Source organism: Mirounga angustirostris, unplaced genomic scaffold, assembly GCF_029215605.1.
Source record: "Mirounga angustirostris isolate CCGP_5_RB_7025 unplaced genomic scaffold, mMirAng1.0.hap1 SCAF_10, whole genome shotgun sequence".
Classification (NCBI taxonomy): domain Eukaryota; kingdom Metazoa; phylum Chordata; class Mammalia; order Carnivora; family Phocidae; genus Mirounga; species Mirounga angustirostris.
In genome coordinates, this window is record NW_026991718.1 from 39,408,799 (window position 1) to 39,436,629 (window position 27,831).

General features: G+C 49.8%; 3 protein-coding genes across 7 annotated transcripts in view; 1 reads left to right on the top strand and 2 right to left on the bottom strand.

Moving 5' to 3' along the window:
• Positions 1–5,731, bottom strand: part of ELMOD3 (ELMO domain containing 3) — a 28,589-nt gene extending 22,858 nt beyond the window's left edge. The window contains exons 1-4 of one of the 4 annotated variants that reach the window (XM_064572258.1): positions 5,501–5,731; positions 4,827–4,884; positions 3,203–3,489; positions 1,781–2,185 (exon numbers count right to left, since the gene is read on the bottom strand). In XM_064572258.1, coding sequence (XP_064428328.1) covers positions 1,781–1,789 — 9 coding nt within the window. In that variant the 5' untranslated portion in view covers positions 1,790–2,185; positions 3,203–3,489; positions 4,827–4,884; positions 5,501–5,731. Of the gene's footprint in view, positions 1–1,780; positions 2,186–3,202; positions 3,490–4,708; positions 4,885–5,496 lie in introns of all 4 variants that reach the window. The other 3 variants (XM_045884645.3, XM_045884646.3, XM_064572257.1) reach the window with 3 other exon arrangements.
• A 144-nt stretch (positions 5,732–5,875) lies between these two features.
• On the top strand, positions 5,876–20,966 carry RETSAT (retinol saturase). The gene is given in 12 exon segments (XM_045884652.3): positions 5,876–6,142; positions 8,140–8,322; positions 8,646–8,727; positions 8,729–8,882; positions 9,390–9,591; positions 10,272–10,469; positions 12,583–12,702; positions 16,361–16,499; positions 16,729–16,838; positions 16,919–17,085; positions 17,302–17,461; positions 17,716–20,966. Coding segments are annotated over 12 exon segments (1,809 nt in total). The 5' UTR covers positions 5,876–5,988; the 3' UTR covers positions 17,856–20,966.
• On the bottom strand, positions 18,371–27,326 carry TGOLN2 (trans-golgi network protein 2). 2 transcript variants are annotated; one of them, XM_064572255.1, is made up of 4 exons: positions 26,835–27,326; positions 25,390–26,609; positions 24,117–24,200; positions 18,371–18,756 (listed from the first exon to the last, which is right to left on the bottom strand). In XM_064572255.1, the coding sequence occupies exons 1-4, from the start codon at positions 26,878–26,880 to the stop codon at positions 18,745–18,747; spliced, it is 1,362 nt and encodes a 453-aa protein (XP_064428325.1). In that variant the 5' UTR covers positions 26,881–27,326; the 3' UTR covers positions 18,371–18,744. The 2 variants fall into 2 exon arrangements, with proteins under 2 accessions (XP_064428325.1, XP_064428326.1); XM_064572256.1 differs by lacking the exon at positions 18,371–18,756 and adding an exon at positions 21,746–22,746 and having other exon boundaries at positions 26,835–27,322.
• Positions 27,327–27,831: the final 505 nt, after the last annotated feature.

The following is a 27,831-nucleotide window of genomic DNA, read 5'->3' on the forward strand; positions in this document are numbered from 1 at the left end:
TTAAAAAAATCCTACAAGTCAGTCAGGAAAAGAAACCCAGCCCAGTAGAAAAATGGGCATGGATATGGACAGCTTACAGACAAGGAAACATGCAATGCTCTGAAACAAATAAAAAATGCTCAACCTTACTCGTAATAAGAGATGTTCAAATAAAACTAGTCCGAGATAATATTTGTCACTTATCATATGAGCAAATTTCAAAAGAGTGATAACACACTGTGTTGGCTAGAAAACCAAGTGTTGTAACACACTGAAGGGTAAATTGTTCCCACCGCTACAGCTTGACAATATCTGACAAAATTGTACATGCTTTGTCCATTTTGGGCCTGCAACTGCATTCTAGAAACTTATCCAACAGATATACTCGTCCGTGTGCAAAAGGACATGCTTAGAGCGTCATTCGTGGTGGAACTGTTTGTCATAGCAAAAGGCTAGAAAAACCCCGAATGCCCACTAATGGACTAGTTTCACAAATAAAAGCATATTAACTCAATGAGCTCCGATCTAGCCATAAAGAAGAATAAGAAAGTGTTTTATGGACAATATGGAACACTCCACATGATATATTAAGTGGAAAAAGCAAAGGGCAAAGTATATACAGTATGTTACCATTTATATTTTTAGAAAACACACAAATGTATTTGCTTGTCTCTGCCGAGACTATTTCTAGACTTATACCCAAGGAAGCAGTGATTTTGCCTCCAGAAGAAAACTGGGTGGCTAGGGGACAAGAGAAGGCAGTTTTTCACTATAGGTACATGCTCCCTGCTTTTTGGATTCTGAACCATGTGAATGTATTATTTGCTCTAAAATAAATAAGAGGAGGGGCGCCTGGGTGGCTCAGTGGGTTAAGCGTCTGCCTTGGGCGCAGGTCATGATTCTGGAGTCCTGAGATCCAGTCCTACATCGGGCTCCCTGCTCATTGGGGAGCCTGCTTCTCCCTCTGCTGCTCCCCCTGCCTGTGCTCTCACTTTCTCTCTCTCTGACAAATAAATAAATCTTAAGAAGTAAAATAAAATAAATAAGAGGAAAAAACTAAGTAAAAGAAAATAACTAATAAAAAAATCAGTGCTACGTCAAGGCCCCAGAATCCCAGCTGATCCTGTTACTCTAATCCCTCTTACACATTTTTGCCAACTCTTACTCCTTAAACAGAGCTTTGATTTCTTTATGACCAGGACACAAGAATGAATGCCTGAACATGGCACAGCTGAGCAAACTCCTCCACTGTTGGCCTCGTGATGCCTCCTCACGACTATTTCCCACTTCAGTCCAGAGAACACACTTGCTGCAGATCCTCTCACCTCCATCCCTTGGGTCATGTGGTCTTCCTCCGGAAGACACCCCTACCACCACCCCTTCTGCCTCCTCAAGGTGGCCTGCCTTCCCCACTGGGGCTACAAGGGTCTCTTCCCTTCTCAGTCCTACAGCCAGCCCTTCGGCGGGGAGGACAAGTCCCTCTGCAAGAGTCCTATGTGACAAGAAAACAGCTATTCGGAGTTGCTTCCTACGTTTACAGTACGACAACCCTGCTCACAGCCAGAACCTGGACATTTAGATAAGCACCTGAGCTTAGGATTCTTGCCACGAGGTCCTGCCTTGCTTTTCCTGGGGCACCTTTTAAAATAATCACTTAAGAGTCGAGCCTGAGAAAAGCTAGTGACCTCCCCCTTATAAGTAATAGGGGTGCTTGCTCCTCTACTCCCTATCTTGTGCTTGCTCGTGATCTGGGACTGAGGACTGCCCCTACCTTGGCTCATTGCCCCCTCCACACACTCACCCCTGCCATGTTTCTGGGATCTGCAAGTAATAAGTCTTGTGACTCCACTTCTTTTTTGTGACTGTGCTGAAACTGCACCGTCAATCAAAATGGCCCTAGAGTTTTCACTTCCCCCAATGCAGCCTATCTTTAAATCAGACCCTGTGGCTTTGAGTGGAGGAAATTTCTTTTACACTTCTATTTCTGACACCCATTAGCACAGTACAAGGCACAAAATATGTTCTCAAAAATTCTGATGATTTGGGGCGCCTGGGTGGCTCAGTCGTTAAGCGTCTGCCTTCGGCTCAGGTCATGATCCCAGGGTCCTGGGATCGAGCCCCGCATCGGGTTCCTTGCTCCGCGGGAAGCCTGCTTCTCCCTCTCCCACTGCCCCTGCTTGCGTTTCCTCTCTCGCTGTGTCTCTCTCTGCCAAATAAATAAATAAAATCTTTAAAAAAAAAAAAATTCTGATGATTCACTATGCTGAACAACTCCCTGCAGGGGTCTGTGTGCTTATGATTCATTCCATCCTTCCTTTCCCTCTCCAATTCAGTCCCCTCCAGTGGCCGAAGACTTCTCTCCTGGAAGAACAGTTCACCTGTCTTAGTACAGTGAAGAAAACCTCCCTGGGCTCCCAAAGCAAAGGCTTTGTCCCACAAGCTCCATTAAGACCACTTGTGGACCAGGTAGGGAGAAAGGCAAGGAAGGTAGGGTTAGCTGCCAGGCTCACACAAAGACATATCACACTGGACCCAGAGTCCTGAGGATAATCGAGCCAAAGCATGTGTTTGACAAGGGTCAATAAGGTAAACAGTCCAAATTGATAAATTAAAAATATCTTGGGGGATTCCTCATTGACATTCTCCTCTCACCCAAGTAAATCCGAAACAAAAATCCCATGACTCACTTAGAAAATAAGCTACTAGTGGGGCATCTGGCTGGCTCAGTCCGAACAGTATGTGACTCTTGATCTCGGGGTCATGAGTTTGAGCCCCACATTGGGTGTAGAGATTACTTAAATGAATAAACTTAAAAAAAAAAAAAAAAAAAAAAGGGGCACCTGTGTGGCTCAATCTGTTAAGCAGCTGTCTCTGGCTTGCGTCATGATTTCGGGGTCCTGGGATCAAACCTCTGCTCAGCAGGGAGTCTGCTTCTTCATCTCCCTCGCCCTCTGCCCCTCCCCACCTCCTGTGCAGGCATGTGTGCTAGACCTCTCTCTCAAAAAAATAAATAAAATCTTAAAAAAAAAAAAAAGAAGCTGCTAGCAAAGGCAACTGACTCAGAGGTATATGAATAGAAGCTTCTCCTACAAAGAGCATTATAATGAAGGTTTTCCCAAAACATTTTGAAAGTTCTAAATTCTCTTGATATATCCTGTGTTATTACTAATAACAATATATCCCAAATGAACACCTTCTTTCTCAAATAGAAGGGCTTGCTTACCTGTCCATCTCTTAATCCTTTCTCATTATGGAAAGAGCAAGAGTTTTCATTCATGACTCAAAGTCATTTGTTCAAGTGAGCTTTGTCCTTGGGCTCAGAAAGGAGTCTAATAAAGTCTGAGATTAGAAGTATGGGGAGAGCCAGCGATCCGACTGCTCTACCTTTGCCTTCCTTCTTGGCAGTCATTCAGACTAAGAATAAGTAAACAGTCCCCATGTGCCATCACCAAGGCTAGGACGTTTCTGTGAGTACTGAAAGAAGTCCCTGAGGTCTCTGAAGTCTCAGTCCTATAAGAAAAAAAAATTACAGAAGAAAACTAGTTTCGTCATTCAGTTAAGCAAAAATGGGAATGGATGATAAATGGTCAAAAACAGCCAACATCCAGGGGCACCTGGGTGGCTCAGGAGGTTAAGCACCCCGCTCTTGATTTCAGCTCAGGTCATGATCTCAGGTTCGTGAGATCGTGTCTCCGGTAGAGTAGGGCTCTGTGTTTAGCCAGAGTCTGCTTCTCTCCCTCCCTCTACCCCTCTCCCTGTTCTCTCTCTCTCTCAAAATAAATACATAAATCTTAAAAATAAATAAAAATCTTTAAGCAGCTATAAATTTATTCCGAATAAATCAGCTGCTTTAGTCAAATGCCTAATTCTTACTTTCCATGCCACTGGATGGAACGAAGGGGATGCTAGAGGTCTGAGGGTTGGATCCTCAGTGTCCAGAAGGCAGCGGCAGCACCACTGTTTAGTTGTGAGGTCTGGTTCTGACAATGAAGTCACTGGGATCTGGGGGCAGCTTATCAAAGGGAGGAAGCTAATGAGTGGCATCCTGGTGGGTGGTCTTAGCTGAAGTGCTCAGGCTTTGCTTAGGTCTCAGACACAGGTTGGGTCTGGGGGCTTATAATACTAGGCCTGGTTCCTATGATGATAGAGAATCAAAATGCAACACATTGCCTAGCCTTCCTTGGTGAACACCAATATTGCACATGTTGCAGCTGTTTAGTCAGTTTGGCTAACTCTAAAACAGTCATCCCACGAGCCCACCTTGGGAAGAGGGCTGGACAGGCCCGTAATTTATTGTGGAGGAACTGTACAACATGGATGACTGTTACAACAGTCTGGATCATAAGTGGGCAGAAAGCCCACACACAACTGACGGCCATATTTCACAGACTTGGATAACTTAGGAAGGAGGGTGGCCTCTCTTTGAGGTCAGCCCCGGACTGTGGGAACATGATCTGGATTCCCTAAGAATTGGCTGCCAGTAACAAACTGGAATCTTTGTCAGGTGGTAGGATGATTTCCAAGCACCCAGAATAGGAATACTTCCTGGCTATTGGGCTGGACATTTGGGTCACTGTAATTTAATGGGGAGGACAGTACCTGTCCTACCTTGGTCATGGTACCTCAGGAACTAGCTCTCTCCCTCACTGTGTCCTCTGGGACCTCAGCATCTGGTTCCCTTTCCTTGCCCTCCTCCTTGATCTCCATGACACCATATAACAAAACTCACACAGCCAGCCTTGGGAAGGTGACAGGCAGGGATGGTACCAGTGATCTCAGGAAACCTCTTCTGTTTCTGTGTATGAAATGAAATCACGCAGCACAGAAACATGACCAACTTTACACACCTGCTAGTGCCTCAGTTCCAACTGGAGCTCTGGGGACTTCAACAGGGACAGTTACTGTCTGTAATAGAGAAAGAAAAGAGCAAAAACTCCATCAAATAAGCCAGTAACGGAAGTTATGAAGTCATGCCCACCAACATTAGGCAAGTTCCTTATAGTTGGGCCCAAAGAAATGGCCTTCCCATAAGAATGGGTCTTTTTCAAATTAAGTATGGTACACCCACTCTAGGCAAGGAGCTACATATGATTTTCAAACTTCTTGCTGGAGCTTCAACTCTCCGAATAGGTATTTAATCCAGACACTGGGTCCATACTTTAAATACCAAATGCCCACGTAGGTCTGACAGTTCTTCTCTGATCCTTTCATCAGGCTTGTCGCTGGGCGGCTCCCCGGCCCCTCACTGCCCCCAGGGAGGGCAGGTGCCACGAGGACCCAGGCAGAGGCTTGGGGGCGCCGCCAGGCCCCCGCCGCAGGCAACGCCATCCCAGGCGAGCGCCGCGGCCTCGGGCAAAACGACTGGCCACCCGGGGGCACGAGGCCGGGCGCTCGCCGGCTGTGACGGGCGGATCTCAGCAGGAATCTCACTCCATCAAGGTACCCCGCCAGACTGGGGCTGTGTGGGTTCCGGACGGAATCCTCCTCACCAGTTGGTGCGAAAAACAGGTAAGCAACTTGCCTCGGGTCATTGGGCGCGCCCAAGGCAGAGCGCAGACCACACCTCTGGCCTCCTGGGTGCCGGGCGAGATTCTCTCTCAGGCTTGCAGCTCTCAGCCTCGTCTCGGCCGGGGGCGACCATCTCCACCCCACGCCCGCTCCGCAGAGGTAGGGGCTCGCTGGCCGCGGCCCAGAACCCGGGAGCCGTCGCGTCGGGCTCAGGCCGCCGGCCACGCCTCCCCGCGCGTGCGCACCGCGTCCCCACGCAGCCTCTCCGCCCCCAGCGCCCCGCCTTCTGGCCGCCCGGGACGCTTAGTACCGCCAGAGCCGTCCGAGCCGCCGGGAGGGACGGTCCCGGCCCGAAGGTTCTGGCTTATCAGTGGTCGAGGCTGCCTCCGCCTCCCCGCCCACCCCACCCTCGCCCAGAAGGACTCAGAGGCGAGCCGGAGCCCCTGCCGCAGAGGCTGGGCGCGGTGGCAGCGGGCCCCGTCCTCGGGCCCCGCCAGCGCCATGTGGCTTTCGCTGCTGCTGCTGACGGTCCTCTGCAAAGGGCACCTGCGGCTGTCCGCAGGCAGCTCCCCGAACCCCTTCTCCGAGGACGTCAGGCGTCCCCCCGCGCCGCTGGTGACCGACAAGGAGGCTAGGAAGAAGGTTCTCAAGCGAGGTCAGCCGGAAGGGACCCTAGGCTCCAAGGCTGCACTTGGGCGGCTTGCATCCCTATTCCAAGAGGGAGAGCTGCTGTCTACCTGGGCCTCAGTTTCCCCATATGTAAAGTGTTGGGAGGGTTTCCTTGCACCGGCAGGCGCCCCGCCTTATTGTCTGCTACCGGTGAGAACCTATGCCCTGGCAGGCCCCGGGCCATAGTGGCCCCATGGGCGCGGTCCCGTCCTCTGCATCCCAAAGTCATGGTTTTGCCAAGAACAGGTCCTCAACCAGCAGGATAGACAACAGACCTTCGCCCCATTTGGTTTATAGGACCTTACCTTTTTCACTTGCCCTCCCCCATGGTTCAGAGGGGTGGAGGACCTGCACATTTCTTCCAACCTGTGTGGGAAATTGTATTTTGCCCATCAGGTGATTTGACCAGTTATGCTTCCTCCCAAATCATATGGTTGAACCCTGGTTCTAAAACTTTGGGCGAACCTCAGCAGGATGCCTCAGGCTCAGAGCTGCTCCTTAGTCAGCCAGAGCATCTCCACACTCATCTTTAGGACATATTTTGGGGTTCCTCAGAAGGTTTAAAGAAAGAGTTGTGCTTTAAAAAAAATTAGATTCCCTCTTTGATCTCCAAGGTCCCTCCTACTTGTAAATTTTAGAATTCTGTGTGACACATCCTGTGACACAGGCGGAGACAATACTCTTAAGTGGAAAGACTGTTAGTCTGAACTTCTGAGATCAGGGTTTTAGCTTGAACTCTGTCACTAATTTACTGCATAACCATTCACAAGTCACTCCACTAATCTTGGGTTGTTCTAAAAATGAGATGACTAGTGTAACTGTTTTTCAAACCAGGTTGTGATTTATCAGTAAGTAATGAAATCGATTTAGTGGGTTGCATTTCAAAATGTAGAATAGAAAATATGAGTCATCATACATAGTTCTGGGAAGTATTGTATTATGAAACTTCTGTTTCGGGTATTTATATTATATACTTATTTATAACCTGGGTTGTGATATAAAATGTGTTTTTCATGGGGCACCTGGGTGGCTCAGTCGGTGACGTGTCTGCCTTCGGCTCAGGTCATGATCCCGGGGTCCTGGGATCTAGCCCCGCATTGGGCTCTCTGCTCGGCGAGGATCCTGCTTCTCCCTCTGTCTGCTGCTGTGCCTACTTGTGCTCTTTCTGTCAAATAAATAAATAAAATCTTTTAAAAAAAAAATGTGTTTTTCACTATAGGTTTTTCTGAAAGTGTTTGAAAAGTTTTTCAAGTTCTTTTGCAGCTTGAAAAATTCCAAATCTCAGTTCTTCACGAGTGATCTTTAAAGAACAGATTTTTTTGTTGGAAATGCCCATGTAGCACAATGCGCTGTCCGGCTTCATCTTGTTTAGGTGCTGGCCCCTTAGTTCTGCCTCTAGACTTCCCAGATATGAAGGGGTGGTACTATGATTTCTCAGCTCTGTCCTGCTCAAGCTTCTGCTTCAGGATCTTGACGAACCATCATAGGACCAGGCTGCTCCACTCGTGCCAACAGACCCTGTATTTTCCTAAGATAACCAGCTTGTGAATGGACAGTTCCATGAGCCGACAGTCTGCCCACAACACTCTCCTCTGTCCCCCATCTCCTCGTTTTCTTTCTTTCCTAGCTCTCTATCCACACGTAAGTTTCTCAGCCTGTATTACTGTCAGCTTTCTGATTTTGATTGTGTCGTGGTTTACTGATTCCTACTCTTTTTGATAGTAGGGAAAATCTCCAGGTACATACTGGTTTTGATTACATCAATTCAACTCAAACCAAATCGCTGTCTTTAGTCTGCCTGGCTGGTCCTGAGAATTTCCCAGGTGAATGGGTGGAGTTATTTTAGTCAGTCGCTCCATGCCGAACTCTCTAGAGTTTATTTGCATTGTATAAGCTAGCGGAGTCTTCCTTGGTGTCCATCTCTTTGCTCTCTCGCCCCCCCTGCATGAGAAGCTCACCCTCCATCTCTTCCCTCTGCGGTAGCTTTCTCAGCCAGCCAAGTGCCTGAGAAGCTGGATGCAGTGGTGATTGGCAGTGGCTTTGGGGGTCTGGCTGCAGCTGCGATTCTGGCCAAAGCTGGCAAGCGAGTTCTGGTGCTGGAACAACACAGCAAGGCAGGAGGCTGCTGTCATACTTTTGGACAGAGAGGCGTTGAGTTTGACACAGGTAAGGCTTATGTGGGAAGGGCTTAGGAGCGTGGCTCTATCTTCAGGAGGCTGGGGGCAGCCATTGTGGGAGGATCCTGGACATTTCTGTTGTTTTGGAGGCACCACTGTCTTTGCCTGACAGCCATAACTTTACCGGGTGCTGAACTGGGCAGAGATTTGGTGGTTTCTGTTGCAACTCCTCCCCACAGAAAGGGTGGGCAGCGCCCTCTGGGCATGGACTCAGCCAGGCAGGACTACCTCTTTCACCTTGCTTCCTTATCCACCTTTCCAGGGGTCAGTCCCCTTATCCCTATGACACCTTGTTTTTCTGTCTCCCAATAGGAATCCATTATGTTGGGTCCATGCAAGAGGACAGCATTTGCCGTTTTGTCTTGGATCAGATCACAGAGGGGCAGCTGGAGTGGGCTATCCTCTCCCTTTGACATCATGGTACTAGAAGGGCCCAATGGCCGAAAGGAGTTCCCCATGTACAGTGGGGAGAAAGCTTATGTTCAGGGCCTCAAGGAGAAGTTTCCCCAGGAAGAAGCTGCCATTGACAAATATGTAAAGCTGATTAAGGTAACATGGACATGCTGAGGACCCCCTGTTTATTCCTGACAAGGCTGACCTTCTTCGTGGGTGGAGTGACTGGGAGGCGCGGCGGGAAGGGAGGAACAGTCAAGTTTGCCCTGAACTCAGCCCTTACCCCTAGTTGGCCTTGGTGCCCAGCTGGGCCCTGTCTCTGGAGCCTGGACTCGGCGGCTGCCACTCTCACTCTGGCCTCTTGGGGGCACCCTGTTCTCCTTTTTGACAACGCTGGCTTCTACCTATGTGGTCAGATCACACCCTTTTTTACTTCCTCAGAGATCAGATGGGATTTTTCAAAGGGAATTTGGGCAGGAAACTGAAAAGGAGAAAAGGACTTATCTGAATGTGGAATGGGAACGATTTTTAAAAATCCAAGTTCTGCCAGGGCTAAGGGGTGCTGGGCCCTGGTGCTGGGCTGGTGCAGGCTGTTGGAATGGGGATTCTGTTACAGCATTCTAAAGATGGGACCTGTTCTCACGGCTCATTTTTTCCCCTCAGGTGGTGTCCCGTGGAGTCATCCATGCCATCTTGTTGAAGATGCTCCCGTTGCGCATAGCTCAGCTCCTCAGCAAGTGTGGGCCGCTCACCCGGTTCTTTCCATTCCTTCGTGCGTCCACCCAGAGCCTGGCTGACGTCCTGCGGCAGCTGCCAGCCTCCCCGGAGCTCCGGGCAGTGCTGAGCTACATCTTCCCCACTTATGGTGGGTACTGGCTTTGGGTCCTGGGCGGCTCCTGGAGGAGGAGGGGTTGCCCTCTTGGCTCTCAGTCTTTCTTCCTGAGACTGCTTGACTAACTGAGATGGAGCAGTAGATACCCAAGGCCTGCTGGAGCTTCTGGATGAGAAGTCTAGCCACCTACCTGCTGGACTCCCTGGTAAAACTTCCCTTCATCCGTGCCCTGGATGGTTTTCCTTTTCAACCAACAATGTCCTCCCTCATCTTGGCAGCATGGCACTTTGCAGGGAGGACATTCCCACTGGCCTCAGGATCTGTCAGGTGCCCTGTGTTTGGATGGAAACAGGCCCTCTGGCTGCCCTTAGCCCTGGGGATCATTTGGATCCTGGGATGGGTAGACTCAGGCTGCGTCCTTTTTGACAGGAAACTGTGTTCCTTTCTTTTTTTTTTTAAAGATTTTATTTATTCATTTATTTGAGAGAGTGAGAGAGAGAGCACACGAGAGGGGGGAGGGTCAGAGGGAGAAGCAGACTCCCTGCTGAGCAGGGAGCCCGATGCGGACTCGATCCCGGGACTCCAGGATCATGACCTGAGCCGAAGGCAGTCGCTTAACCAACTGAGCCACCCAGGCGCCCAGGAAACTGTGTTCCTTTCTAAATGGTGCTGCCGTTGGCTCTTGCCTCCTCGCCCCTTCCTTCCTTCCGTAGGTGTGACCCCCAGCCACAGTGCCTTTTCCATGCATGCTCTGGTGGTCGACCACTACATAGAAGGGGCCTTTTATCCCCGAGGGGGTACCAGTGAAATCGCCTTCCACACCATCCCTGTGATTCAGCGGGCCGGGGGCGCTGTCCTGACCAGTGCCACTGTGCAGTGTGTATTGCTGGACTCAGCTGGGAAAGCCTGTGGTGAGAGCCCTGCATCATGCTTCCCGGTCCCCGGGCTGGGGTGGGACAGAACTGGGGTGCAGAGACAATCAAGCACTGCGGCCACAAGGTGGAAGAACTGACCTCACGGGGAGTTCAAGGCTGAAACTGCCCAGAGCAGGAGCTTGGGGAGAGGGATTAGTCTGGAGGTAGAAAGGAGGCAGGAAGGATAAAGGATTGACTCTTCCCCCAAAGGACAGTATTTAATCATTTATTCAGTAGGTAAAAATAGTTATCTAGTAATCCATAACCTCCTTGAATATAGGGGCTGTGTCTCTGTTATCTTTGTAGATCCTGGCACATAATGGAGGCTCAACACATATTTGTTCAGTGATGGAATGAATATGTAACCTGGGCACTCCAAACGGCAGTGTGGAGACCAGCAAGATGCCCTACCCTCAACCTGTAAATGGCAGGTGGAGCCGAGAATCTCATTAGCCTGGCTCAGGTCTTTACTGCTACCTGCACAGAGAGTCAAAATTGCACTGTGGGTGAATTCGTGAGAGGGTGTATGCAGGGAAGGACTCTGGTACACAGAATGAACAGGCCATCCATGACTAGGGGCTGCTTAAAGAAGCATCTGGGAAGGAGACACAGAGAGGCTTGAGAGAACAGGGCTGATGTGACAGTGAACTCACCAGAAGAATCTTGCAAGGAGGAAGAGGGGAGTGGATGGCCCAGTGCACAAAAAAAAAAAAAAAAAAAAATCTAGGGGGAAAAGGCCAGGAGTGATCTCTGAGAATGCATGTGTAGAAGAGACCAGGAAGTTGTTGGGTGATAAGGGAGAGGTGGCTGTCAGTTGTGTGAGATTTTCTCTGATGTCCAGAGCAAGTTCTCCTCACAGCTGAAAGAGGTTCATGAAGCAAGGTGGGTTGATCAGATTAATTAGATCAGTTCAGAATATTGTATTTTTCAGGTGCTAGATGATAAAAGATGGAGATAAAAACCTAAGATGGCTATAAAGAAAATCTGTAACTCATGAAGTTTCCAGCCTCATAGGGAAGATCACTGAGATATAATTTAAAGTGTCAGATAGAGGTACATCCTAAGAATGGAGGAAGGAAGGTAGAGGTGCTTGAGCCAGCTCATTAAGGGTGAGAAGAAGCTAGCCCGAGGCTTTGGGATGTTATTCCAGGCAAGGGGAACAGAATGTGCAAAGGTACAGATGTATGAAAGAGCTGAGTATTTTTAGGCATCTGGAAGTAGTAGGTTGAACCCTAAGAAATTGCCTTCTTTGTTTTTTAAGTAGGAGCCCAACATGGGGCTCAAACTCACAACCCTGAGATCAAGATCCAAGTCAGACGCTTAACCAACTGAGCCACCCAGGTGCCCCAGAAACTGCCATTTTTATAGGTCAGTTAATGGTTGACTATCAGCTGTTTCATATGCTGCCCCCTAATAGTTTAGTGAGTGCGGCCAGAGATGACGCTGGAGACATAGAAGGGCCCAGACCTTGGAAGGCCGGTATGACTTTGGAGTTTATCTTACAGAGGTTGTGGTGTCGCCAGAGGCTTTCAGAGTATTTTGGAAATAGAACTCTGGCAGCAGTGAAGAAGGTCCTGGGATTCCAGTGGAAGGGTGTCAGCCCATGAGCTTTGTCGGGGTTCGTGTGGAGGTTGTCAGGTTTGACTAAAGAAAAGGGTGCTCCCATGGGACGGGGAGAGGGCCAGGGAAGGTAAGGGCAGGAGCGACTTGGGATAGGCAGAGAGTGCTCGAAGATGTTGCATTTGCTTTGCAGTTTTTTTTTTTTTTTAAATATTTTATTTATTTGACAGAGAGAGACACAGCGAGAGAGGGAACACAAGCAGGGGGAGTGGGAGAGGGAGAAGCAGGCTCTCCGTGGAGCAGGGAGCCCGATGTGGGGCTCGATCCCAGGACCCTGGGATCATGACCTGAGCCGAAGGCAGACGCTCAACGACTGAGCCACCCAGGCACCCCTTGCTTTGCAGTTTTGCCTAGAGCCTGGCCCTAGGTGGGCTGGATGCACAGGTCTGAGAACATGAAGTGTAGGCTGGGGGAGAGAACTGTGTGAAATCTGGACCTTCCTCTTCCTCCTGGAGTGCACAGAGCCTCAGCCAAGCTCTTGTGCCTGCAGGTGTCACTGTGAAGAAGGGTCAGGAGCTGGTGAACATCTATTGCCCCATCGTGATCTCCAATGCAGGACTCTTCAATACCTATAAGTACCTGCTGCCTGAGAACGCCCGCTGCCTGCCAGGTAAAAGACCGGGCTGTGTTGCTCCTCCGAGCTCCCAACAGCACCCCTCTGGGGCTAGCCTCCCAGCTAGGCTGGTGCTCTTTCTCCTCCTGGCTGCCCTATGACCGCCCTTAAGCAGAACAGGTAAGCACGCACACGCCGTCTCCAGCATCTGTTCCCAGCAAGGCCTCTGTGTTTAGGGGTTGGGAAGCAGCTTCCCTTGTATTGTATCACCCCCAAAGAGCCCTTGGTCCTTATCTCTCACTCCATTCTTGGCATATTTACCCTCTCTCCCCTATAACCTCACCCACTTTGCCCTCTCCTCTTTCAAGGCTCCCTTCCAGGTTGCCCATTTCTAGTTTCTCCAGATCTTAAATCATCTAATAGTTCATGATAGTCGGTAGCATCCTAAAGGAATATTTCTTGGGTTTTCACGAAGTTTGTGGTATGAATCCTGCTTTTTTCCTTAATTTCTCACTTATTTTGAGTGGGAAAGCCTGTTCTGACAGTATCAATAAGGGAAGCTAAGGCCAGCATGGAGAAGAAAGTCTTGCTATAATTGTTGTGTTTTATTTGGGACCCAAGGTTATACTTTTTTTTTGACTCTTTCAGGAACCAGCTCCTTATTAAGGCTGAGGCTGCAAGAGGAGTACCCTTCTGGCTTTCTTCTGTCCCTTGAGCTCTGGGCTTGTGCTTGAAATCTGGGGCCCAGATAACACTTAATGCAGTCATCTCCTCTGCTAGGCTGTGTCCAAAAATATAGAAGTCTGATTTGGGGGGCGAGGAGGCATAGCTATGGGTGAGGGCTTCCTTGGTAAGTCTGTGTGAGAGGCTTTCCCTTTGTCATTGCACATGATCCTCATTGCCACCTGGGAGAGAGATGTCATCATCCTAATGTTTATGCAGGAGGTAGAGAAGTGAGGTGAAGTGACTTCCCAAGGCCACCCAGGTGAAAGTAGCAAAGCGGAGATGAGAACACTGGTGTGTCTGACTTGAAAGTCTGGGCTCTTGGCCCCCTTTGGACTAAGGAACATGGAGCTTCCAGAGAAAAGGCCTCACTAAAAACGGCAGGAGAGCAGGCCAGCCCACAGGGAACCGAGTAGCCGAGCCAGAGTTGAGTGAGATGTTACCATTTTGAAATGGACTTTAGGATATCACATAACCAGAAGCTGCTGGTATGATCTGAGGATAGGAGGCTGGCTGGCTAGGAGGGTAAGAGACGGTTCTAGATAAAGGCCTCTGGCTGGGGTGGGAGGTGGAGAGTGAGGAACAGCTCCAGATGCGGTTGGGGTGGAAACCATGGCCTTCAGCAGTACATGGAGGAGCCCAGAGAGCAGTGGGAAGGAGCTCTCCACTCCAGAGGGTAGGCTTGTGGCTGCTCTGGAGGAGCTGAGGAAGGTGGGCAGCAGAGTAGGTTCAGTAGAAAAGTGATGTCCTAGGTTTCCTCACGGGGGAGAAGGCAGGTGGCAGTTGTAATGATCTCTAAGATATGAGCTGTGTTTGACCGAAAATCAGCCTTTTCATCTCTTTGCCTCACTTAGCTGGGCCTCAGCCAGCATCCGCTGCCAGCAAAGGCCTCCCTTCCCTCACACTGTGTGAGCTGAGTGAGGTGAGGCTGACTGGCTGGTAGCAGGGCAGCTGGACAGGGCTATGTGGACTGACAGACTTTGCCTTTGGTACTTCCTGCCCCCCTGTCTCCTGGTCTCCCAGGACCTCTGAACCCTGGCCCTGTCCTCTGATGCGGTCCCAGTGCCCTCCCCGTCCCTCCACCCCTCCTCCCCCGGAAGCCATGTTGCCCTCCCTTCACTATCCAGTTCCGGTTACAACGTTTACTGCTTTTATGTCTCTTATTTAATGGCACCAGCCCCACCTGGCTAAAAAAACAATTGTCCCGCTTGGATGGGGAGTTAGAAGCTGCCTCAGATGAATCCCAGTTTGAGAACATTTCAGGCAGTGGCAGTGAGGATGCTTAACTCAGGAGACCCCAGGTGCTGGGACTCCTTTGTTTCCAGCTGCTTTGGGGGTAGGGATTCTCGTGGGTCTGTCTCCCTCTCAGAGAACCAGGTATCTGGGGGCCTCTGGGGCTGGGGCAGGCAGTGCCAGTGGCCGTCAAGTGTGGAGGAGGGGTGGTCAGGCAGAGGGAGCCTGTATGAATGGGAGCACTTTTAATTCCGCTGCTGAGCCTCGAGGAGGTTCCTGGGGATGGTTTGGAGGGGAAGTTGTTTGAGTGGGGAAGACTGGTCCGACGGTATCAGCAAGGGAAGCTAAGGCTGGTGTGGAGAAAAAAGCCTTGATATCATCGTTGTGTGCCTGATTTGGGGCTCAAGGCTCTGGTGTTCTGCCAGGGATGTGGTTCCTGGATCACATCCCTCTAGTTGGAGAAAAAGGAAAGGAGGGGCTGGGTGGAGGTAGTTGCTATTCTTAAGGGCCTCGGAAGACCTACAGGGTCTCACTCCTGGGCACCCCCCCCCCCATTTTCCCCATGAACACCCCCACTGCACTTGGCAATGGGGAGCTGGCAGTGAGGTCAGCCCCAGACGCTGGGACGCAGGCCACGGCTGCCCCTGCGGCTCCACAGCAGCCCTGGGCGCCCTCCTGTGGCTCCGGAAGCCGGCGTTCCCCTTCCCTTGTCAGCACGCGCCTGCGGGCCACCGTTATCTGCCTCACTTTCCGCCCAGAAGTGGCCTCTTTGGCACGACAAATTCTATGCTCACCCGACACAGAGCACTCAGTTTTTTGTAGCCTCTATGGGGAAAGCCACCTTCTTTCAGGAAAGCCGCCTTTCCAGTAGACAGGCGTCGTATCTGATTCCTTGTAGTGTCCCCAAGGCCTAGCAGAGGATTCGGCACATTTTAGGTCCTCGACAAATACTAGTTCAACAAATTAAGCAGAGCACCCAGTGGCCTCAGGCAGGTGGTGGTCCTGGGAATGGGAATGAAGGATAAGACTTTGTGGGAGCCATTTCCAGAAAATTGGTCTGGGGTCATTTGTTGAGAGGTGGGGAAGCCCAGCTGCTTGTCTGGGGACATCAGATGGCCCTCAGAGAGGCTGTCACCTTCCTCCATCGTGCTCTTCCCTCCTCCCCTACCTGAATCCTAAATGCCAGGTGTCAGTAATGTGGTTTGCATTTATTCATCTGCATTGCTTACCATTTTGAGGTCTTGTACTCCCTGTACAGCGTGAGGAATTACACATATTCGTTCACTAGATGGCCCGTATTAAATGTAATACGGAAATCAAGGCTTATAACAAAGTAGTGTTCATACGGGTGGTCTGTATAGCGTGGAGCCCAGGAATCCGCTCATAACTTCAAGCCATTAGGGGAAGACTGGAGGCAGTGAGCCTGGGACCGCGCTGTAGCCCTGGGCCAGCTTAGGGAAGCTGGGCCTCCTGGGCTTCTAGGGAGGCTTAGAGCAGAGGTGGGAGGAGGCAGATGAGTGGGAGCCTGAGGCTGGGTTCTTCACAGGCAGGAGACGGAAGAGCAGCAACCCCCCGCCTTGCCCCCCCCCCCCCCCCCCCCCCCCGCCAAGTCAGTGTTGAAATACAGTTGTAAAAACGGCCCGGGTGCTAGCCGGCCGCCGAGGGCAAGGCTGCGGATAAAGTGAGCAGGCATCCGCAAGTCCGGGGGCAGGGAGCGGCTGCCGCAGCCACAGTTCCCGCAGCCCTGACACTTTGGCAGGGGTGAAGCAGCAGCTGGAGATGGTGCGGCCTGGCTTGGGCGTCTTCGCCGTTTTCATCAGTCTGCGAGGCACCAAGGAGGACTTGGGTCTGCAGTCCACCAACTACTTTGTCTACTTCGACACGGACCTCGACAAAGCGTAAGGCGTGTGTGCCCATGGGGGGACAGGGCGTCAGCACGGGCCCACAGCCCACAGGGCTCTTGCTCCCTCCCTTGACGCTGGACAGTCAGCAGCAGGATATGGACTAGGCCTTAGCTTCATCCCTGGGCGGGGGGGCGAGGGGGGTGTCCCTGGGGGCGACCTGTCCTCCAGGCAGTGCCGGTGACAGCGAGGCCTGGGGGTCGGCAGCCACGCTCCTCGCCCCCAGGATGGAACACTACCTCTCGCTGCCCAGCGAAAAGGCTGCAGCACACGTGCCCTTCCTCTTCATCACTTCCTCATCAGCCAAGGATCCCACTTGGGAGGACCGGTTCCCAGGTGGGGCTTTGGGTCCTGGGGGGTGGGAGCGGGAACAGGGAAGGGGCCTGGCAGGAGTGACCCTGGCTCTGTGTCCCCAGACCAGTCCACAGTGATCGTGCTGATGTCCACCTGCTATGAGTGGTTTGAAGAGTGGCAGGAGGAAGCGACAGGGAGGCGGAGCAGCGACTATGAGACCCTCAAAAACTTCTTTGTCGAAGCCTCCCTGTCGGTTGTCACGAGGCTGTTCCCCCAGCTACAGGGGAAGGTAGGCGGGTAGACTGTGTGCTAGTGGCAACAAACCTCTTGGTGACATTTCCTTGTCTTTGGGGGAGGGAAATAAAGCCCGGAGACAGCGAAGCTCAGGGAAGGGCAGGGAACCCATGCCGGCAGACAGCTCAGTCAGGGAGAGCAGAAAAGGGAGGACAGGAGGATCTCACAAGGCCCCGCGCCCACCCTTTGGCTGCCTTTTTTGTCTCCTCAGGTGGACAGTGTGGCCAGAGGGTCCCCACTGACCTACCAGTTCTACCTGGCTGCTCCCCGGGGTGCCTGCTACGGGGCGGACCACGACCTGGACCGCCTACATCCTCACGTGATAGCCTCCATGAGGGCCCAAAGCCCCATTCCCAACCTCTACCTGACAGGTACACAGACTGCCCCATTTCTCCAGGGCCTGAGACCCTGGGCTTCCCTGTCACCCCAAGTACTCTGTTCTGTCCTCAGGTCCTACTGTCCCCTGCAGCCTTCCACATGGGGATGGGCTGCCCCAGCAGACTGTGGCCCCTGGTCCCGATCTAAAGTCATCTCTGGGTGGCCTAGCCTGGAGGGATGAACATGAGGAGCCCTTGCCCCCCACCCCCCGTGGAAGGATACTCATGGGCCTCTGCTCGTCTCCTAGGCCAGGATATCTTCACCTGTGGGTTGATGGGGGCCTTGCAAGGGGCCATGCTGTGCAGCAGCGCCATCCTGAACCGGAACTTGTACTTAGACCTTAAGAAGCTTTACTCAAGGATCCAGGCACAGAAGAAGAAGAGTTAGTTCAGTAAGCAATGAGTTTGAGGAATCCCGCCGGATCTCTGGCACAGCCCTTGATTTAGCTATGTCTTTCTGTACCGGTTCCCTCCTCACATAAAGCACTCTAATTTGTTTCTGATTTCTGACTAGAGGTCTGACACACAGGTCACAGTCCTTAGATCACAGTTCTCAAGCTGCAGCTCTTCCAGCTGGGCAGGTGGTGAGCTCTCAGACCTCTAACGTGTTGTCCCTGCTAAAAGGCCCGGTGTGGGCCAGTGACTTGGACAGCCTGTCTTGTCAAGCAGTGCTTTGCATACACACTCCCACACCTCCCACCTCTGAGCAGTCAGAAGTCAAGTATCCTTTTGGTCAGATGGCCGGAACCTTCAGTGCTGGCCAGCTGCAGCAGCTCGGTCCGGCCGTCTCGAGGCTTCTCCTCTTCCATTCTCCACGCGGTGCTGCAGCAGCTCCACGCTACTGAGGGTAAAGGGTGCCTGAAGAGGTTTAGTCAAAACCTGGGCATGGTTTTGCTTGTAGTCCCATAGGGTCAGAGGCCCCCAGATCCCACTTTTGTTGGTTCCAAGGGCTCTTTCAGAGGGTGGGGAAATGCCTATGATAGGCTCAGTGTGACTGACTGAAGACATTAGTCAGCCAAGTATATGTTAGAATATCCAATTCATATACAGACAGGCCCTAGGTTGGTCTTCCTTATTTCCAAGGTGACGCTGGGTCTTCAGTGGGCCAGCACCAAGACACCCTCATGGAGCTCAGTACTGAGCCTCAAGGTTTATCTTCCCAAAATCCACAGCAAAGGGTGACATTAGCAGTTGAGGCACAGGACTGAAAAGATGACTTCATTGGGGTTGAAGCAGGCTGAAAGAGCATTCCTGGCCAAGGGTATAGCAGAGGACAATCACAGAGGTAACTGGAAGACAAATCAGCCATCAGCCAGCTACCTCCTTAGACCCAGAGGTAGGAAGGAGTGGGGCTGGAAATCAGGATCAGAATGTGGAAAGCTACAGAATGTGTGCAGAGGCCTGGGATGGGGTTCCTGTTTATTGGTACATATGTAGGGATTAGATGGGAAGGTGAACAAAGGCTTTTTCACTTATATTAGACCTTATTTCTGTCAATCTTATTACCATTTTAATAAATTTAATCATTTTATAGCTTTAATATTTGAAATTTATTTTGGTTTCTTTGCAATGATACAAAACTACATTGAAATAGCATTCAAAGAAGCTCAGTAAAACATTATGTACTGAAAAATACTTATCATTAGACCAAATAAGCTTTAAAAAAATAAAAGTAATAATTATGTAGTTAAGTTAAAGCTGAAAATATAAAACATTGCAAAAACAGTGGCACTCTACTAATTGGGTAAACCAAAAAGGGAAACACATTCAACAATCATTTATTAACATGAGAAACTTCTGAATTAAAGGAATATCTACGAGTGTGAAGAGGCTGGCTTTGTTGGCAGCCTGAAACTACACAGCTCAGACCCAACACCGTTACAGAGGAGTTTCTCAACTGGGACATTTAGGAAATTGACATGAGACTTGTGGGACTAGCTGAATTGAGATTCAGTCCTTCTCTGGATGAACAGTTAAATGGAACCTAAAAATCTCTTCCCAACCCTCTTCCTTAAACAAGGCAGTGTCAAAGGCAACCTTCCCAGCAAGATTTTTCAGAAAACAGCTGGCCGAACTATAGGGTCTGGTGTCTGGTGTCTAAAATACTCTCCTCCCTGTTCAAATGATTCAGAACATGTGCAAAGCGTGCTAGCTTTCACCACATATAAATAACAGCATTATGTATCATGTTACCCTGTAAAAACAAGGAGCAGGCTTCCTTTTTTTGATTTAAATGACATGAAGTAGAGAAAAAAATGAGAATCACCATCAGGGGAATTATAGAGGTTTATAATTCTATCACCAAATGTTTCATTAAAAGCCATCATGGGAAAAGAAATGTCAGCATATACATATAGCTGATTGTCAGGTCTTTCTGAGTTGTTACAGCCTTTCTAGATAAACTGGCCTTCACTCCCCACAGAGTCCAGAAGTGGATTCTTTAAATAATTCTTCTACTCAGTAATCTGAGATCAGCTATTCGATTTCCATTTTTTCTTTGCAGAGGAGAAACAAACCCCTCTATGGACATCCATGACTAAAGCATCGATTCCTCCTAATAGAAATCACCCTGCAACCAAAAGCTGGGGCAGGAAAGCAAGCACATAGCTGTCTGGATAGGGGTGCCTCTCATGGCTCCATGTGCTTACCTGCCCCCCCCACCCCCCCACCCCCCACCAAGAGATGCCTTAGCCAGCTCATCCTCCTCCACATCATCTCTAGAAAACCGGCTTCCAATAGTTTATCTTCAAAAGGACACTACGGAGAAAACAAGTTTTCCACTGGTGTGAGAGATTTCCTTCAGTGTAATTTCTAAAGCGAAACTTAAATTCTATCATACTTCTTTAGCACAAGATACAATACTTCTCGGATGCTCAAAAAATGGAACTATGTGGACTCCACAGAATACTTATTTTGCATCCACTTGATGCAAACCACCCTCTTGGTTCCTGAAACCAACCTTTCTGCTCTCCTCCCTACAAGCAAAATCCATCAAAAAGGGACAGCAACCAGTAGCCAGGAAGAGCTGTGTGAGACACCTAAGTCACATTCCTATGTCCTGAACAAAGAAAATGTCTCCTTGACACTGAACTCCTGAAGTACCTAAGGAATGTCACTATACTGTAGGCAGATACACAGATGGTGCCAAGGGCACTCCTGTAAGCAGCTTAGTTTTTGGGGGAAGAGACCAGATAGAGACATCAGATGTCTGCCCCCCTTTTTTTCTTGCTGGAGTTGCAAAATTTGTGACTGGCATTATTAAGTTAAAGAGTAGAATGGAGGGGCGCCTGGGTGGCTCAGATGGTTGGGCGTCTGCCTTCGGCTCAGGTCATGATCCCAGGGTCCTGGGATCGAGCCCCACGTTGGGCTCCTGGCTCAGCGAGAAGCCTGCTTTTCCCTCTCCCTCTGCCTCTCTCCCTGCTCATGCTTTCTCTCTCTTTCTCTGTATCTCTGTGTCTCAAGTGAATAAATAAAATCTTTAAAAAAAAAAAAAAAAAAAGAGTAGAATGGAAAGAGCCAACCCTGTGTGGTGGGGGCAGTGAAGAAGGTGCCTGGAAAAACCTGAGCTGGGCCCTGAAGGAACATTTGGGGGAAACGGGAGAGAAGAGAAGGGAGTGTACTCTAACCAAAGAACAGTCATGGGAAGCCAGGGAATGGAGGACACAGCAAGAACAAAAAGGCACGGAAGCCTAGATGGGCCTGACAAGAGGAGCCTCTGGCCTGGATAGGACGCAGATCTACAGAGGCCTGAACGCTGGAGTCTATAAAAGCTTGATTCTCTAAGCCATGAGAGGTAGACAGGGGAACCGTGATTTTATGGAATGCTAGGAGAGCCTGAGAGAAAATTCCCTAGATAGAGGAAAGCATTATGAGGTTGGTGCACAGGTAGAGAGAATGATGCCAAGAGCATTCATTCATTCCTTATCTCCATAAATCTCAAGTCAAAGCCATGCTCTGTTTTAAGCAAGGTGCAAGATAATGTGACAACAGGCTGGTCCCTTCTACAGAATGGCTTCCTCAACAGCACAGAATTCATCCCACTGCCCTCACTTCCCACATTCTTTGTTTTTCCCTGAGATCAGCTATTTGATTTCCATTTTTTCTTTGCAGAAACAACTCTCTCTAGGCTATAATAGGGTAGCACAACTAGAGCAGATTTAAGGAAAACTTCAAGCCACAGCAGGATCCAAGACACTACCTCAGCTACCCCTGAATTTCTTAAATTTTAATAACGTCTGACATGGGGTGGGAAGAGAATTTTTACTAATTACCCTTGGCATTTTATATTGGATGAGAGAACCATTTACTAGATTAAGGTAAAAGAGAGTACAGTTCGTTTCTGATTACAAGTCTATTTTGTCTATTTTAGGCAACAAAGGCAATGCAGAGTTTGTGGGAAACCTTCCATAAAAGCCCTTTGAAATAATGCAGATCAAAACCAAAAACCGTCCTGCACATCTTATGCGAAGCCTGAGCTTACCCTATTTTAAAAAGTTTGTTACAATTATGAGTATAGAAGAACAAAGTATTTCAATAATCATAACTGTATTTTTAAAAAATCTATAATGGGAACCATGGCTTTACAGCTTTACTCCCAGAATCCCCAAGTTCAGTCAGGACAACCAAATGGAAATTGACTTTGTCTTAATATGAAAATATCGGAAAAATGTGAAGGACTTATGCTAGACAGGTTGGACTCACAGGCAATAAAGCACTTTTTAAAAGCTGTTTTGGTTTGCTGCTGGAGCCTCTGAAGAGAGTTATGTGTTAAAGTAGCCCTGTGCCCGTCAGCATTCACCTCTTCATCTTTTGTAAAGGGCACATCCCCCCAAAGTAAGAGGCCTTGGTACAAGAACACCTCATCCTGCAGAGAGTTTTCCTAGGTCTACAAAGATAAATAGTGGTGGGACAATGCTCTTTTCAAGGGATAACTACTAAATGGCCAATGCCCAAGGGAAGGCAGTCAGCAGCAGTAGCCTGCCTGGGGCTGAGATCTCCCTTTGGTCACAGCTGGCTTCCCACATGCTCTCTCTATTCACAGTCAGAGGAGGAAAGGATAGAAGACACCAGGAGAGATAACGGGGACACAGGCGTACAAGGTCACCAAAGTGCAGGTGCAAAAATCAAAGCAATCCCCCCGCCTATGCCTGCCCAGACTTGCCACCAAATCCTAGAGGAGGGGGTGTCTCTTAGGTCACAGTACTTCTTTTCTTCATTTCTCTTGATTTAAAAACAAATCAGCAGGGAGGACAAAGTTCTCAAGAATGGAAAAATCAAATCTGAAACAAGAGCAACACAATTCATTGGTAACATTAATCTCCTTCCAGAGCAATACACCTCAATGCTATGATCTTAGGGGAAAAAAGATCTTATCGGGACGCCTGGGTGGCTCAGTTGGTTAAGCGTCTGCCTGAGACCCTGGGATCCAGCCCTGCATCAGGCTCCCTGCTCAGTGTGAAGCCTGCTTCTCCCTCTCCCTCTGCCCTCTTCCCCCTGCTCATGCTCTGTCTCAAATAAATAAAAATCTTTAAAAAAAAAAAGTCAGTTTGAAATCAAACATACACTAGAATGATGCACACTTGGTGGAAGGAATATAGGAATCTTGGCTTCTGCTTTGTACCATTCTGTATTGTTTTTAATTGTTTACATGTGCATTTTTTAATTAGAAAAAAAATGAAAGGAAAATAAATGCTTAAAGTCAATTATCTGGAAAGGTACTAGGCCAGGGCTAAATTGTGAAGCTGACCTACTGGGCTAGTTAGCAAAGGTGTTCAGAGGGGCTTATTCTGTTGCTGGCATGAACTGTACACGTGAACTGTGTTCCCTGTAGAAGTCTTGGAATAACTCACAGTCAGGCCACCAACCACTTTTTACCAATGTCCTGACTGTCCCCACACAGAAGGGGAAAGGAGGGTGCATGCTGGCAGCAAAAGGCAGTGGAAGTACCCTGTTCCCACTCAGACAGGCTGCCTTTGGGGAGTCTTGCTCAGCTCCTGCACTGTGGGGCGGAAGGAAGCCTCTGCTTTCTGGCAGGCCTGGGTCGGCCGCACTCAAGAAACCTAGTCCATGGTGCTATGGGCTGATCTGGGGAGTTGGAGGCCTTTATGTTTCTGGACTTATTTGTATGCAGGGAGTGTAGTCTAATGCTTCGCTACCTGACGCATCATTCCTCAGCATTTGGCATCACCTAGGAACTTCCTAGAAATGTAGAAACATAGATTCCAACCAACATGTAATGATTCAGATTTTGCTTTTTCATCACAATTCCCAGGGTGGTTAATGTGCCTACTAAAATTTGTGAAGTGCTGGTTCAGTGCAAAAAACACAAGACAGGTGCCTAGGGACTTGCCATCAGGTCTTGATTTTGCCACAAACTCGTAGTAGGAACTTCGGGGGGAAAAAGCATGTTTCTGGGCCTGACTTTCCTCATCTGTTGAGGGAGGGAGCTGATGTAGAACACATGAAGGCCTCTTCTAGCTCTCATGTTGCAGACATGTATATAATGGATGTCTCTGCTTTGTGGTCCGCAAAGGGCGGGGCAATGGCGGCAGCACCCCAGAATCAGCTGCTGCCTCTTTGTCAAATGCAAGCGCACTGCTGGACCTGAGACTGCATATCCCTCCCGCACACCTGGGGCTCCCTTCCTTACCTTCTGGTCCAAACGCTGGTAATCACTGGCCTTTGGGCGCCGAATGACTTTAGATCTTTTTCCTTCTAGGACAAAAGCAATAATCTGGGGAAAGGAAAAAGAAATTAACAGGTGATTCTACAATAGCATATTTCAGTCTCTAAAATCAGCGGTCACCACCTAGTAGTACATTTGTTAATGACCCTGACAGTGAAAGAGCAGTACAACCACAAAGAGGCCTCTTTAAATTATAAGTTTTCAGGAGGACAGGGCCTCCAGTTACATCAGAATCTTTTATACTGCCAAACAGGAAATGACAGATGAAGGAAGACTGTTCTGGGCTTTAGCTTGCGGGAGTCTGTGTGATTTACTCAAGAGCACAAAGATCTGCCAACTGCGCCCCAGACAGCTCTAGGATAAGACACTCCTTTTTTACTTAGAAGCAATAATTATTTCTTATCTGCAAATGTACTTTTTCTCCCCACACCTTGTTTCATTTTAACCTTACCACTTTCACATCTGAGGTTCCTGTGTGATGAGCACTTGGATGTAGAATAAGGAACACACCATTCTTATTAAATGTCTTCCCTCATTCCTCACAGCCACAGGCATACTGACATCATGAATTGAACTCTCCAATTTTAACCAGGCTATAGAAACTACTAAATTCTTAGGGCTCAATAAGAAATGCAATCATTTTGTCATCAGAGTGGTTGCTAAGCAACACAGACACTACTCCACACCAAACCCTGCTATAAGATGAGTGTATCCATGCAATTTCTGGCCATTCTTCTAATCAGAAACTCAACTGATTGTAGAAGATAGTTTCTGGGCTCTCTGCTGTTGATGTCAAAGACTATGTAACCACTCTTTCTGCCATTGCAGATGGAAGATAAAAGCTTGGGAAAAGAAACTAGAGATGATGCACAATCTTCAGAGTGGAAACAGGAAGATAAGTACTCTACTTACAAACTGTCAGGTACTCAGGTTCTCTGAGGCAGTAAACGATCTAAGTTTAAGATTATGGGAGGAGACCCCAATTTAGGTCAGATCATAATAATGTCCTCACTTGGCACCTAATGCAGCAGCAGAGGGTACTCAAAGGAATCTGACATGGAAGAAGATGATTTATAAAATGAGAGTAAAGAGCCCTAGCAGAATCTGAGGAAAAACTGAAATCTGTCTAAAAATCCCCAGTGCTCACAGGCAGATGAGTGAGAGATACTGGCCCACACACCAAGCTTTCAGGGTGGAGGAAATCCCATTCCTCTTCTTAAGGCAATTCTTGACTTACCTTCCGTTTGTTGTGATAGGCAATGTAGAGGACAGCAACAAGAATGGCTGCAGTCACCAGATAGGCAAAGAAGTGGCTGCTCTCTGCACCAGCACTTCCAAGATTGTCCTTAAAAGGGTCACCATTCCCTCTACCCATGGAATCCAAAAGTGTCCCTTCACGGTTCTCACTGGAGGCAAGGCCAGGCATTTCTTTCTCTCCTTTGGATGGTGAATCTTCTTCAGGCTCTGTATCCCCTTCCTTGGCCTTCTTGGGCTCCACATCTGTAAGCTCTGAAGACTTGCCTTCTCTCTCCTGCTGTGGAGAAGTGGGTTTCGAGTCTAGTAATACTCTGTCCCCAGATTCACTTCTAAAAGCATGCAGAGAGGCATCTTTGTCAGCTGGTATGTTTAAGTCAGGCTTGGTGGGCTCCTTGTTATCAGAGGAGGGGTTGGAGACCAGCTTGTCAGGGCCTTCTCCCTTGGACTGCGGCTTGAGCTTCTCCCTGTCAGGGCCATCTCCCGTGGACTGCGGCCGGGATTTCTCCTTGTCAGCGCCTTCTCCCGTGGACTGTGGCCGGGATTTCTCCTTGTCAGCGCCTTTTCCCCGGGACTGTGGCTCGGCCTTCTCCTTGGCGGGGTCGTCTCCCGTGGGCTGCGGCTGGGCCTTCTCCTTGGCGGGGTCGTCTCCCGTGGGCTGCGGCTGGGCCTTCTCCTTGGCGGGGTCGTCTCCCGTGGGCTGCGGCTGGGCCTTCTCCTTGGCGGGGTCGTCTCCCGTGGGCTGCGGCTGGGATTTCTCCTTGGCGGGGTCGTCTCCCGTGGGCTGCGACTGGGCCTTCTCCTTGGCGGGGTCGTCTCCCGTGGGCTGCGACTGGGCCTTCTCCTTGGCGGGGTCGTCTCCCGTGGGCTGCGGCTGGGATTTCTCCTTGGCGGGGTCGTCTCCCGTGGGCTGCGACTGGGCCTTCTCCTTGGCGGGGTCGTCTCCCGTGGGCTGCGGCTGGGATTTCTCCTTGGCGGGGTCGTCTCCCGTGGGCTGCGACTGGGCCTTCTCCTTGGCGGGGTCGTCTCCCGTGGGCTGCGACTGGGCCTTCTCCTTGGCGGGGTCGTCTCCCGTGGGCTGCGGCTGGGATTTCTCCTTGGCGGGGTCGTCTCCCGTGGGCTGCGACTGGGCCTTCTCCTTGGCGGGGTCGTCTCCCGTGGGCTGCGGCTTTAACGTGCCAGACTGTTCTTGTGATTGGATCACTGAAATAGAGAAACCAGTTGGTACTGAAGAAAGGATGGCCAGGAGAAGGGAGCCCTCAGAGCTAGAAGAGACCGAGGCAACAAGCGAACGGGGGAGGTGAGTGATGGCAAGCGGAGGGGTGGCTATGGCAGGGAAGAAACGAGTTCAGAGAGCGACCCGGCCGCGGTGAGGACGGTGGGCTTGAGGGTGACAGCAGGATTATTGGGGGTGGGGAGGGGCCTTACCCGCCGCTGCGACGCTCAGCAAGACCAACGCAACCAGGAACCGCATCCTGCACTGATTGTGCTTCCGCCCCCCACTGTTCTCGCGAGATCCGTCCGCGCACTCTTAGTGTTCATAGCTCCGCCCCTTCCTGTGCGCGTCTTTCCGCCGCACGCCCAGGCGAGGGGAGGGGCTTAGGAAAGGGCCGGATTGGACGGTGTTTCCGCTCTTTCGCTTCGGCTGGGGCTCCGTAGCTCAGTTCGGGCGTCAAACGGTTTCTTTCTTTTCCAGGTTTCTTCGCTGCGTAGCCGCCGCCACAAACGTCACTCCATTTTACCTTCTTTTCCCTTGTACTTCCGAGACAGTCTTGGCAGAGCCAGAGCTCCCTGACCGGCGGATGGCCTCACGGGACTGAGGTCGCTTCGACCCGGCTCCTCGGCTCCATCCTCTTTTCACATTTTTAACTTTCTCCCTTTCTCGTTGTTCTTTGCTCGTAGCTCACAAACGTGTTGCGCTCAGGTCTCTCCGATCTGGAAAACAAACTCATCCCGTCATCTTTGTAGCGGGAGCCTTCCCATTCCAGCTTCTCTTTCCCGACCCCAGGGGACTGCCCTCCGAGGTCCCCAAAGATCTTTTCTAAAAAGTACATCCTTTTTCTGGTCATGAAAGTTATTCATATTCACGTATAAGATTTAGTGAACGTATTTATAGAAATGGAAAACAAAATCTTTATCCCACTCTTCCGGGATAATCACTATTAAAGTTTTAGTGCGTTTTCTGTCTTGCAAACATTTTAATATTTTTGATTTGGTAATACATCCTAGTGGTTCAGAAGTCAAAGTGAGATTTTTTTTTTAAAGTATACATCAGAAAGTTCTTGCTCCCTACCATTCTACAGGTTACCACTTAGTTTATTGGGAGACGTCTCCCACGGGAGACGACCCCGCCAAGGAGAAATCCCAGTTTATTATTAAAAAATAATTTATTTATTTTTAGTGGGTTTTTTTTTTTTTTTAAGGT